Raw genomic sequence first — 14,235 nt, forward strand, 5'->3', positions numbered from 1 at the left:
TGTTTTAATTACGGTACTATAATATTCAAGTCATGAAAAATAATTATTTGATTAATTATTTAGGCCTAATTATTAATTACAGTGGAACCCCTCAAAATGTTGGATATCGGGAGGAGCATTACCTACATTCTCCGAGACTTTGGCTATCGTCTCCCGCGATGGTTTTGAGTTTTGCTGTTTCTACCGTCATTGCTGAATTGGGCGATTTTTTCTGATTTTTTTAATTTTAGTTTAGTGAAAGAGTTACTTAAACTACCTATTACTTTGTAATGTTTTAAAAAAAACTTCTTAATTGTTTGTAGGCTATAGCTTTGTAAAAATATAACTTTTTTCTTTATTTTTGACCCTGAAAATAAAATACTTATAATTGAGATTGTTAGCTTTTTTAAACATGCTTCAACTAAAATAAAACAGTACAAATAGTGTCATAAACAGCAATTCAAACACATGTTTTGTCTTTTTTTCAATGAAGATTATTGAATTATCTTACTTAAAAGGAGGAATCTTTTCATAAGACAAATAAATTACAAAACGATCTTACCTTCAATTTACTTTTCAATAGGTCAAATTGTTCTGTTTCTTCAATCAAAGTAGCTTTTATTAACTTCAACTTTTCTTCAAACCAATTAATTTTGTCTGAAAGATAAAACAACCGATAAGATTTTTAATTTAACACGTAGCACTACAACAGTTTACACAATTTACTCTATTAAATAAATATAAATATATTTTATAGTTTTATAAACAAAAGTAATTTGATTATTTACTGTAATGGACAGAAAGAGCCCCTTGAACTAAACTAAAATAGGAGGTAAAATTAGACACGTCTTAATTTAAGAGAAAACGTTTGAAATGACAAGTCACATTGAACAAAATAAATAAGACTGGATATACTTTGGCAAATAAAATAATTGTGTAAATAATACAAGCTCTAAAGGGAACAAATCACTGATGAGTATGTCTAGTAATCATCTTCCAAGAAGGAAATTTGTCACAAGAGAAAAGAAGAATCTGAAGCAATAAACACAAAAATCCAGAGAAACAGATAAGAAGCAAAATATACTTGAATGTTTTTCTTTTTCAAAGTGCAAAAATTCAGTTAGAAATTGTTTTTCAAGTCCATTTTACTTTGTATATCAACCTATTTTTCTTCTCAAACTGTGCTAGAATAGCTGAAATTGTTAGTTTAGTATAAAGATAGGTAATTTGGTATTATAGCCAACCAAACCGATAAAGCGACTTCCAAATAAGATTTTAATTAGTTTAAACAACAAAATCTTCCTAACCTAACCTAAAACATAGTCTACCATTAGGTTAGGTTAGGTTATAATTATTAGGTGTGGTCGGTATAATACCAAAGTACCTGAAGATAAATTCATTAATGAACTATATTTTATGAAATCCGTAGTATCAAAAAATATGCTGACACCATACCTGCACTACTTGAGGCATCTAATGGCAAAGGCACTAATGAAACACTAGAGTTTTCCGTGAAGTCTATGAGATTTGCTTCCTCCTTCGAAGAGTAAGATGCATCTAGGCATTCAGTTCCAGTACTGTCACTGACACCCTTTAAATATTGTACCTAAAACATACAAGTCTAGTATTATACTAAGCTTGTAACAAATAAAATATATAATTGTACTGTTCCCTTAGAACTGATGGTGGTCTCGGTTGTTCAAAGTGCCTTAATTTGCTTCTATTATAAACATTGTCACATATTTGAGACAGCAACGCCATAATGGTATACGCCACTGTACTAAAACAGCAAACATTTTTGGTACCGGTACATTTTTAAAGCAGAATATGAGTGCAAGATGAGTGATATACAGAATTAGACGATCTATGAAGCTATGTTTCTAACCAAATTAGTTTGTTCTATGGAATAAGTTAAAAACCCGATGATCAAGAACTTGGCTGGATCAAAAGATTACTCAACTTTTCTCAGGATCAAACCTGCGACCTCTTGATTTTCCCAAAACCACTCAGCAAAGTGACGATATTATAACTAAGATTCAGACTACTGTCTCAGTTTACCTTGGTCCTGAGAGTTTTGATGATGTGGTCTCGTTCCTCCAGCTCGTTGCGTAATGCCTCCTCTAGATGAGCCTTGGCTTGCTGCTCCAACAAACACTGGTCTCTCAGCTCACTGATGCGTAGCAGTGCTTTGTCTTGTGTCTCTGTCAATACTGTCTGCAAATTTTCAGTACATAATTACCAAAGTTTCTCAGAATCATGACAAACAACAGAAATCCTCAGGCAAGGCCAAAACTTAACATTTTAAGCCCTAGGCCCGAGTATAGCTCGGGGGCATCGAATCTGACCTGCGAGCGTTGGTGTCTCGTGTTCTTGGCCAACAGTGGCTCGTTAGCTCAGTTGACTAAAGCGTTGCACTAACGAGTGTAGCTCTGAGGTCTTTATACATTTGCGGGTTTAAATTCTGTATGTATGCAATCCATCCATGTTAAGCTTACTAAAGCGTGGCTTGACCGGTCAGAGGTCCCACCTTAAATAAACGGTGTCCGGCTTGGATGGAAGTTGATGGCATTAGTGAGTTTGATAATTATTGCACACAACACCTGTTTTGCTTCTTTTACATTAATAGGAGAAAGACCATTTATTTTAATTTTTCGGCTTTTATTTTGATTAAATATGGACATTTTGCGTTGAACTAAATATGCAATAAAAGACATAAAACTAATTTTAATCTAAAAAAGTAATTAGAAGGGGAACAAAAAAGACTAGTGTTAATCGGTCAAAGATTGAAAACTAATCAAAGTTTCTGGTTTAGGATGTTTCTTTTAAAATCTTTACACCACTCCGTAAATTTCTACGAATAGCCAGTTCTTGTTTCCATAGCACATCTTTTAGAATTAGGAAAGACAAGAAATGAAATGTTACTGTTATTTTCTGTTTATAAGAATCTTCTTTCAATAAGATCAGAACAATCTCAGGCAGCTTACAATGCATATATTCAAATTAAAAGAAGGTACAGAAAAGAATTGGCAGGAGCAAAAAAATTGGCAGTTGAAAAATATATTAACAATGCCCCAAACAAGTGCAGAGCCGCTTGGAAGGTAACTAGAGACGAAAATTCCCCCTCTTTTACCCCGGATGTCAGCCTGGATCCAGATGAATTTAATACATATTTTCAAAACTCAATAAAAGAGTTAAGTGACGGAATTTCTACTACACCTTTTAGTATGGAACACTTTTTGGGAGATAAATCTATCTATCAAGATTCATTCATGTGGCAAAAACTCTCACCGGTGGACATTATAAAAGTTGTGTCTAAATTTTCAAACTCTAAGGCTATGGATTTTTATTGGCTTTTATCTTAAATCACTGCATGCAGGAAGGTTATTTTGCTCAATCACTTAAGGTTTCAAAAGTCACACCAATATTTAAGAAGGGGGACAAAAATATGGTTCAAAATTACCGCCCAGTTTCAATTGTTCTAATTTTATCAAAAATATATGAATCAATTATGTATAATCAACTCAATTACTTTTTTGAATCACATAATATAATTACAAACTGTCAACATGGCTTTCATAAAAATAAATCAACAACATCAGCAATAATAAATTTAGTAGATTATTCTTTAGATGCTTTTGAGGCAAAAAAATCTGTTTCTCTAGTGCTGTGTGACCTCAGTAAAGCATTTGACAGTGATTGAGTCACACCTATCAAAGAGATTACAATATGTTTCCGTTAGAAATAATTGTTCCAAGATGCCTTGGTCCTTTTTTCTTTACAGTTTATATTAATGATTTGCCCAAAAACTTAAATACCTATTCCATTATTTATGCTGATGATACAACATTACTTTCCAATCATGAAAACTTGATTTATTTACAAGAAATGTCCCGACAAGCAGAGACAATGGCTTATGATTGGTTCTCGACAAATAAACTATCTTGTAATTTAGAAAAAACACAATATATAACATTGAGTTTAAAAAGAGAAGTCAATATGGAATCGGTCAAGCTTTTAGGAATACATATTGATTCAAAATTAAACTGGTCTGATCACTAAATCTGTTTGTAGCAAAATTTCAAGATGAGTGACTTGCCTGCTTTGGAAACTCAAAAGTTTTGTTAGTCCTGATTATTTGAGACTAGCATACTTTGGCCTCTTTCAGGCACATGTAATATATGGATTGCTTGCATGGGGTCACTCACCACATGTTAATGACATCCTATTGCTTCAAAAAAAAGCTATTCGTAATATGGCAGGAGTCGATCACGTAGCACACTGTAAGCAACTGTTTGTAGAGTTCAAAATTCCTACAGTATTCAATCTATACATCTTTCAAGTTCTGGTTTATGCTAAAACAAACTTAAATATGTTTCTTACTAGGCAAAATATTCATAATCATAATACCAGGGGGAGGGGGAATTCGGATATAGTACCACATAGGCTTACCAAAACTAAAACTTCTTTTAAACAAAATTGCATTTACTTTTTTTAATAAGCTGCCTGAGAATGCAAGAGAGGTTAGTTTAAACAGGTTTAAATCTGTATTGTACACCTGGCTGGTAGAAAATCCCTTTTATAAACTTGAGGAGTTTTTTTAATACACAAGTTTGTATTTCTTTTTAATACAATAATGTCTTGTTTTATTTTTATTTGCTATATGTTATATTTGTATAACATTGTATAACAAATTGACTTGTCATATTTCTGTACAAACACAAACAGATCAATGGAGATAAAATATTCTTATTCTTATCTTGTGTTCTTATTCCACAGCCAACATTTAATTGTAGGCCTATTACCGTACCATATTTGGGGTACTTGAAAATCTATGCTCCCAAGTGTTGGTTCAAGTCATTTTAGGAAGAGTTTAATGACGTCTTTTGCTTATCAAAAATAAAAATAAGTGCTCAATTTTTGGTTATTAGGCTACTAAAATGACCACAATCTGTCAACATCACCTTGGCTTTCTCCTTCTCCCTCTCCAGCTGCCGGTAGTGAGTAACCACCTCGTGATATCTGTTCCGCATCTTGTTGTAGCGGTTGTAGACTTTGCGATAAGCTTCGTACAGACTTTCCTTGGTGATATGCTCCAACTGACTGTACCTGTCCTCCACCTCACTGGCCGACTCCCAGTCAGACTGATGACATATAACAATGTATTTGTACTACAAAATAAACTACTAGCATAGATTTAAAAATTATGAAATGTAACATTTTGTTCCTGATATAGAAATCTAATTAGGTGCACAAACTCGTTGATGAAGTACAAACCCGAACTTTTTAAACTCTCATTTCACTACTGTTCTATATTATCTCAATTTGTATTTATTTATTAAAAGGGAATATCTGTCTGTGCTTTTTCCATGTAGGTCATATTTATAAATATATTAAAATAGTGTTAAATTATTGGAGTAAATAAGTACAACTGAGCACCCTGAATATTATATTTTTAAAAGAAGTGACATGTTTTGGACATAAGTCCATTTCCAAACTTCAAATAGGCCTACATTAAATACTTAACTGTTGTTTATATTGTTTGTTTGTATATAAATAAATATAATTTAGATATACAGATGATTTATAGAATTAGACAGGATTTGGGTTTCTTGAAGGAATTTGGCTATTTAACCCTCCAAGTGTCCATAGTTTAGGCCTTAATGTCCACCTATTTTTGGCGCATTTGCAAGGTTTTATTAAAACGGATCTGAGAAGCTTAAAACAATGTTAATTCTAATGTTCTATATACCATTTTGTTTGGAAAATCATGGGCTTCAATATTATATATAAAACATAAGGAACATTTTTTCAAAAAAAAAAGTTTTAGGTAAAAAAAATATAATTTCAAAAATTTTCAAAAAAAAAAATAAGTTCGCGCTCAATGAAATTGTATAAATTATAGGCTTATAAATATTTGAAAATAGCCACTTTGTTCTAAATTTTATGAGGATTACAACTATATAATAATATAAGGAAGTATATTTGCAAATAAATAAGTTATGGGCAAAAAACTGATTTCAGTACATAGCGTTTAACTAAGAATGCATAGCCTAACCATAGCTAGGAATCTGGCTGATAATTTACATCAATATCACTACCTACTTCTTCAGGATCATCAACCAGCACTTCAAAACCACTTAAATCTTCTTATAATGCACCACGTATATCACTACTTTTGATTTTTAACACTAAAACAATGATAAACGTAATAAAACACATCAGTCATCGGTCCGGGGGAACCTAGCTGTTTACAAATACACGCACGTCAGCTGTCTGCTACAATATTTTCGGAACTAAAATGAATAGCGCTTAGAGACAGACCTCTGGAGAAAGCTTAGAATATTACGGAAAGAACGATACCTAACTCGATCCAGTTCAATCCGATTCAGTCAGTCATAGAGCCTTCGCCGTAAACGATGTCTGCATGTCGAAAAGTCGACAAGTAACACTACACAAAGTGTGCTGCTTGTCGAATTTTCGTCAAGTAACACTGGGAGGGTTAAAATATGATTTGAATTTTTGAGATTTTCTTCGTATATGAAATATTCTTCAGTTGAATCCATTCGATTTACTTTGTTTAAAACTTTTAGAATTTTCATGTTGTTTTTTAAAATTTGTGTAATTGTGGTTGGTCGATAAAAGGCGTTCAGCAAAGTTTGATTTCATGGATGTTCTGTTGTTACTCTTAAGAGCTTGAATGTGCTCTTTGAATCTAGATTTAAAAGAGCGTCCTGTCTAACCAATGTAGAAGTGTTCACAATCAGTGCAGTTAATTTTGTGTATGCCATATTTGTCGTAGATATTTTGATGTTCTTTATTTGTAGTAATGTTATTTGTTATCATATTGAAAGCATTATTTTTTGTTTTAAAGCCAATTTTGTATTCAGAATTTTGAAAAGTTTTTCTTTTTTCTTTTTTTCTTTTTTCTAATAGTGTTATCTGTGTCATCTAAACTTTCACAAACTTTCAACTCTTCCACAATACTAGGTATTTTTGTACCTTGTACGTTATGTTAGTTACAATGAGATACAGTTTAGAGAGTTTTGTTTTATAGGCATAGAGGTAAAATATGCAAAGCAGAAGTTCTAGCAAGGAGAAATTCGCTAAGCTGAGGTTGTGAGTAGGCATACAGTTTATTTGTTATGTAGAAGTTAAATTTACATTGCTAGCATACTTATGAAGAGTTTTAAGAGAAGTAAAAAAAGTTTTAATATCAAGGGATTTGTTACACTGAAGTTTGTTATATTGAAGTTTGTTATATTGAGGATGGACTATGTGTTAAGTCTCACAAATCAAGTTCCAAAATACAAACTAGAGTCTGAGTGTCATAGTACCTGAACATGGTAGTTTGTTGGTTGTGGTTCAAATTTAGGAAACAGATTATCAGCCTCAACTGTCAGAGACCCCGGGGAGGATCGGTAGGTGTATTTCTGGCTCTGATCTCGGACTGGTGATGCAGTCTGACCAGTCAGGGCTACGGAGGTGAATCCCCCTGGTTTCTCCTGCTCCTGCGTCTCATCTTCTAAGTAAAAATTTATAGATACAATTTTTATCTTGATTTGATATTTTAATATGTAATATTTTATTGTTTTTTTGAAATAATCTAAAATCGCTTAAAAATAACTTGCAAAGCGGATGGAGACTGTTGCATTGTTGTGACAGACTTAAGTATGCTTTGGTATGCACTGCAACTAACCTCTAGTGGTCACGTATCACTAAAACTGCCATATCTCAGTTGATATTTGTCCAATCTTAAAAAATGAGGTGTCAATCGATTTGTAGTTAAATTGCCTTAAAAAAGTTATTCATGTAATTTTTTTGTAAAATCAATGGTTTTTGAGTTATTTAAGAAAGAAAATTTTAAATGACCGCCATTTTGGATTGGTACAACTTATAAACCTGATACTTTGTGCAAAGATTAGTCTTACTTGTCACTACTTACGTACCAAGTTTCAAGTTAATCGTTTAAGGAATTCGAAAGTTATGGATTCATTTGTGAAAATCACATACAGACGGACAGTCGGAAAACGAGGCTCCGGCGACCCAAATTTATGATGTAAAATATTCTTGTATTAACCCAAGGAACAATCCTATGAATTTTTTCGAGAGAGTTCACAAACACCCTGTATACACAAACAAAATAATAATAGTGCTGCACCCTGTTGGGAAACCTTATAACTTTTTAATGCTATTGCATATTATAGAACCAACTTGTAAAGTTGAAACAGCTGACTAAATTCTTTAATTCCCTTTAAATATGAATACTCATAAGGTTAACATGGGGAACTACAGACCCACTGGGGCGGAGCCCGAAAGGATTTTTGAGATAAGAATACGCCTAAATGTTAATAGGGAATGTGAGCTATCATCTTGCCAATTTTCAACCTAATCTGTCCAGTAGTTTGTGCGTGATTGAGCAACACACAAACTCACAAACTTTCAGATTTATAATACTGTATTAGTAAGATAAGATGTTCATTTCTACTTTCTCCCCCTATACCATTGTATATGGAGAAAGTATTGTTTTCATCAAAATATCCGAGTTTGAGTTTTGAGTGGATATATCCGTTTTGGGTCCTCCTGGACCCAAAAAAGTTAGGTATGTTTGAAGTGATGTCTGTGTGTGTGTGTGTGTGTGTATGTATGTGTGTATGTGTACAGAGCTACAGACTACACCTGTAGTCCGATTTTGATGAAATTTGGTATTTAGGTACTAATCCATAATCCATCTCCAGGGTTTATTTTTATTTTTTTAAATTTCTATTTTTTATGTTGATTTTCACATAAAAATCCATAAAATAACAAGAAAAATCGGATTTTCTTGAAAATGGCCCGAACGATTTGGATAAAAATTTAGTATGTTGTAGCCACTTCACACAACCGCCATTGAAACTCTGTCAATGAGTGAAAACCTTGTTAGTAAGCTATTGGCGACATGATTTTATAAATGCAAGTTCCCAGCCCTATACAACACTGATTCAAGGTCTTTTTCCCGCTATCAAAACTTCAGAACAATTTTATACACAAAGAATCTCTAATTTCATTTACGGTTACAATAGACATTATTGAACTTTCGATTAATTAAATCCTTCATGTAAGGAAAATGGTTTTTAATCTCACTTGGTTTGGATTTCGCTTCCAAAACGTTATTGGAAATTTTTGTGGTATTTGTAAACAACATTTAATGTAAACATATCAGTGACAGCTAGAAAAAATAATCTTGATCTGAACAGCTGTTTGTTATTTCATAGAGTATTATCTGATGCACATTGGGAGAAAACTTGACAAAAATCGCACGAAATCGGGTTTTTTAACATCCGTCATTTTATTTAAAAAATAGTGAGGCCATATTTTAATGGCTAAAGATAATCTCGCCAATCCAGTGAATACATTAAAATGATTTGGATCTTGATAGGTACTCTCGTTTTTCAGGAGAAGGCCGCGTAAAATGCCTCTTGGGCCGTAACAGACAGACAGAAATAGAGATGAGACTTGTTTCAGCTTCTTTAATGTATAAAACGGAAAAATAATCAAAAAATTTATAATTTTTAGCAATGTACAGACAAATCTCTAAATTTATTTATACAGTATAGACTAAGCTATTAATATTTTACTAAAAACACACACTTTATTACCCTCCTTGTAGGCAGCAAACCTAGGTAGGCCTACTTCTTAACCCTAAATTTGAATAGATTTAATTGAAAATCAAATCAGGCAAATTAAAATTCGCTTAGTCTGGAGATTTGCTGCGGCGGGGGTATTTAATAGAAGCTGTATAAATATTTACAATCAGGGTGTGAAGTATAGGCCTAGACCAATGAATGATTTTGAGGAATCAATTGTGGTAACACCTAGCTTTGTACGGTACCTATGTAGCCTATAACCTATTGGGTATATCTAGATCAATATACAAAAAAAACTTGCATTCATTACGGTAGCACAAATAAAGCATACTCTTACCTTCAACATCTCCTTCTTCTATACAAAATTTATCATTACTTGAAGATGGTTCAAATACAGAGCTACTAGAAGGAGAAACAACAGCCTGAAAAAATAAGTTATTAGATAAAATACATTGTTTCCTTTTGTTAGTAATGTAGTAGATTGAAAGTTAAAAGTAATATGGCAGACATCAATGAACCTTTTGTTTTTAAGGCTTCATGGGTAAACAAGAACTATTGATAAGTTGATGCGTGTAGTAGACTAACTTAGAACCTAAATCTAAACATAAACCTAAGTTACCGGTACTATAAGCTCAGCATTGACAGCCTATCTTAAAAAGTAATTGATGGACCCTGCTGAAAATGCACAGTCTTATAAGTTTAAAGGCCGATTTAGACACATCAGTTACGACACGTCGCACTTCAGGCACGTCACAGTTAACAAAAATATTCTTTAATTGATTTTCTATTGCGCTATCTACACTTATCCGTTGCAGTTCCATCATTTGCTCTGCCAGCATCCGTCAGTTAATTTTAGATTTCTTTTCAACGATATTTTTGGATTGTTCGGACGCCTGACGGACGTGTTTGAGGTTAGAAAATAGTTTTTTGTTATTTAAATGATTGTGTTTATATTTTAATGTTTGTAATGTTTAACAATCAATAAGACGGACGATGAAAATTTGATAGAATATTTTGTTTTAATTAAACATTTTTTACTTTAACAACACTGTAAATAAAGTGACGGAAGAGTGACTGAAACCAAATGACTGACAGTTTGACTGCGAAATTGTGGATGCAACTGTGACTGGACTGATATGTGTGAATCGGCCTTTATAGGCTTCTAAGTATAACTAGGGATATAAAATACACTGGTAGGCCTAAATGTATGCTAGTGTTGGTGCAAATATTTTTCATAAATACCAACAGTCCTCAGCTAAACACTACACACACAAGTATACGGCTGAGGTGTGCTCTTCTCTTTGTACAGGAGCCCTTACGATCGTCGCTGGTGATTTTAACCAGCCTGCTGTTGATTGGAACAATGCCTCCAAACTCGGCGGGCACCTGGGTAGTCCACATTTGCTGGACTTAAGGGACTTCTTGCAGCTTGAACAAAACCAAAAATGCAAGGGGTGTTTGCTTGACCTTGTGTTTTTGTAAAATCCTGCATTGAACGTGTATGCTTCTGACAATCCTTTAATTGTTTCTGATGATAACCATACTGCTTTGACAATGGAAATTTGTGCCCACCAATATAGTAATGTACTAAACCTCTAACTTTCGAGCCTGATTATCATAAGTGCAACCTTCAAAAAGTTTATAGCCTAAGTGGGTTCAAAAACAGCCTTACCCTGCTACAGTTCCTATTGACTGCATTCAAGAATTGTTTATTGAATTTAACAACAATTTAAGAGAAACTATTTTCCTGAATTATCCATTAAGACCGGTAAGACGGACATCCTTCCCTCCATGGCTTACTAGGGAGCTAAGATTAGCAAAAAAGAAACAAGTAAGTTACATGCGAAATTCTAGAAGTTCCATAATCTTCTTGACCTGGATAAATTCGGAGAAATTCGGAGCCAGTGCAAAAGGCCAGCAAGAGTGAGCCACTCCAACTATATCAATAGAACCGGCGAGAGTCTAGACAGTGATCCCAACCTCTTTTGGAGCTATATTCGCATCTAAGAAAATTGCCTTAAACGCAGGAAATTCTTCATCTAGACAACAGAGTCGCAACTAATCCACTTGATATATGAGAAATGTTTTTTTCTTCGATAGGTATACAGACCACCAGTGAATGAAGCCTCGGACTATTCATACAATATGGACATAAATTTGGCAAGCATAACTGTTTCAGCATTTGAAATCGAGAAAAGACTTAAGGATCTTGATCCTAAAAAGGGGGCGGACCAGATGCGATACCAGCCAGTCTTCTCAAATATTGTGCCGAACCCTTAGCTCCAATAATAACTCTCTATTTCAACAAATTGTTGCAAGGGAGAATATTTATTCGAAATATGAAAGAGGGCTTCGTTGTATCAATTCATAAGAAAGGTGATTTGTCTAACGCCAGAAAATACAGGCAGATTGTTATTCAGCCATCTCTAGCAAAAGTTTTTGAGAGCTTGGTCCTCAGTAGAATATCCTTTGCATTTAAGAACACTATAATTTTTTCACTTAACACTTGCTTCAGTCTGGCAATCGGCTTCAAGTCTGGAAGATCAACAACTACGAACCTAACCATATTTACTGACCGGTATACGGCTGTATCTTATCCGCATTTTCCAATGGAAATCAACTGGATTGTATCTACCTGGACTTCATCAAGGCATTTGATATAACTAACTAGCCACTCCCACCTGTTGAACAAGTTGGAGGCTTTTGTAATCAACCACCCCTTACAGATCTGATCAATCTTTGCCTAGATAAGGGTATGTTTCCAGATAATTTAAAAATAACCCGGACGATATCCATCTACAAGAAAGGAGACCCTTCACTCCTATCCAACTTCAGACCGATATCTATCCTTCCATCTTTCTCCAAGGTGATAGAGACCATTATGAAGAAACAACTAATAGCCTACTTAGAAGGTGACATTCTGACGGAAGCCCAACACAGATTCAGAGGTAAACACTCGACCACTTCTGCACTTTTAAGCCTTGTTGACTCGGTTATATTGAATAGGCCTAACTTAATTACCCTATAGGCTACCTATTGTGGTGACAAACACTAACTTAGTCGTTTGATTGTTCAATTCAGGATATCGCCATGTGGGAAAGGTAACTTAGTTCTCTTCACTTAAGTCACCTCTATTGTTTTGACACATGTGGACCTACCCTTCAGCTAATATAGACTCCAAACCAAAGTAAAATTGTTATTAGGCAAAAGAACATTTGTGAAAAAGGCTTAGGTCTATTATACTGCAGTCCGCCTACACAAATAAACAAATACAAGAAGTGCTGGCTTACACTATGGTTAGAAAATAATGACTTGGTTAAATTGAACTGAGTTGGTTTGTTACCTGGGCCAACTGTTGCACTGATTTAAGAGGAGATTGCTTAACTTCTTCAGCAATTTTATCCTTTAGTTTCTTGAACATTTTACCATTCCTTCCTAGGCTTTACTTGAACGAAGTATATGGCAATTTTTAGTTAGCCTCCAGTTAACTTACAACGCATAATAAAAAAACCATAGAATTCAACCTAGATTTGTTTTAAAGCCACTGTAAAGAATAATAGTTCCTAAATAGCCTTATTGGGAATCCTTCAGGAGAAAGATTTAATGAGAAGATTTGTCTTTAACAATACAAAATATTTCCATACGGCAGACAGGCCTATTTTGATGACAGACTTGACAGATGCCAGCCAAGTGCCAACCAAGAACCAACCAAAATCATTAAATTCGTCTGCGTCCTAGACTGAACAGAACAACAGAACAATGAAGTGAAATGACTGATAGTGAATCGTTTTCACTGATCGGTAAGATGTCATACCTTATAATGGCATAGCTTATAATTGTGAATTTGTTCCATATTATATAGCTTATAATAGTGAAAATGTGGCATAGCTAATAATGGAAAATTTAAATTATTTTATAACTTATAATCATAGAAATGTGGCAGAGCTTATAACGGTTTTCTTAAAATGTGACATAGCTTATAATGGTAAATGGTATAGCTCAAAATGTGCTGCAGCTTATAAAATCACGTTTGTTCTATAGCTTATAATTTTCAGACGTCATCGCTGATGAAACTTCAAAAATCATGTTGGTTAGTCTATGGTATGACCCAGCAGCGGTCGAGTTCCTGCAAGACTCAAGGGACGCTCCGTGCGTGACGTCATAATGATGGTACGTTTCCCATATTCCAGCCTTCCAAGATTACTTCAGATCATCTGCACTGTCTGTGTGTGACAGTGTCGTAGTTGTAGTTGTAGGGGTCTGACTTAGGGGAGGTACGATTGAGGCATTAGTTCAAAATTCCTCCGTGTACAGCGCTGTAGTAGAGAGCATTTTGGCAATGAAGGTTTACTAATCGCAAAAATAGTTCTGTTCATAAAACAAAATTATAAATGCCTCAAATTCAATTTTATTTTTTTATTATAAAATTACTATCATAACCTAACCGAAATAACCAAACTTGCTGATAATGAAATAATATAAAAAATAATTCTGTTTATTAAATAATACTAGAAACTGCTCAGTTAAGATTGTATAATGACTTATTAATAAAATTAAACTGTCATAACCGAACCAAACCAACCAAACTTGCTGATAATGAAAAAATCCTGCGTGTGGTTGTGTGTGTGTGTGC

The 14,235-nt window shown here is 33.9% G+C and overlaps 1 protein-coding gene across 4 annotated transcripts in view; it reads right to left on the reverse strand.

Moving 5' to 3' along the window:
• Positions 1–13,306, reverse strand: part of LOC128989840 (putative leucine-rich repeat-containing protein DDB_G0290503) — a 30,635-nt gene extending 17,329 nt beyond the window's left edge. For 3 of the 4 annotated variants that reach the window (XR_008490469.1, XM_054411916.1, XM_054411918.1), the window contains exons 1-7: positions 12,946–13,306; positions 9,940–10,024; positions 7,314–7,501; positions 4,941–5,120; positions 2,038–2,193; positions 1,435–1,585; positions 542–636 (exon numbers count right to left, since the gene is read on the reverse strand). Coding sequence is in view for 3 of the 4 variants with exons in the window: in XM_054411916.1 (XP_054267891.1) it covers positions 542–636; positions 1,435–1,585; positions 2,038–2,193; positions 4,941–5,120; positions 7,314–7,501; positions 9,940–10,024; positions 12,946–13,023 (933 nt within the window). In the remaining variant the exon portion in view is untranslated. The remainder of the gene's footprint in view (positions 1–541; positions 637–1,434; positions 1,586–2,037; positions 2,194–4,940; positions 5,121–7,313; positions 7,502–9,939; positions 10,025–12,945) is intronic. The other variant, XM_054411917.1, reaches the window with a different exon arrangement.
• Positions 13,307–14,235: the final 929 nt, after the last annotated feature.

This window comes from Macrosteles quadrilineatus, unplaced genomic scaffold, assembly GCF_028750875.1.
Source record: "Macrosteles quadrilineatus isolate MER2022 unplaced genomic scaffold, UCM_ALF_1.0 Scaffold_3__2_contigs__length_128488019, whole genome shotgun sequence".
Lineage (NCBI taxonomy): Eukaryota > Metazoa > Arthropoda > Insecta > Hemiptera > Cicadellidae > Macrosteles > Macrosteles quadrilineatus.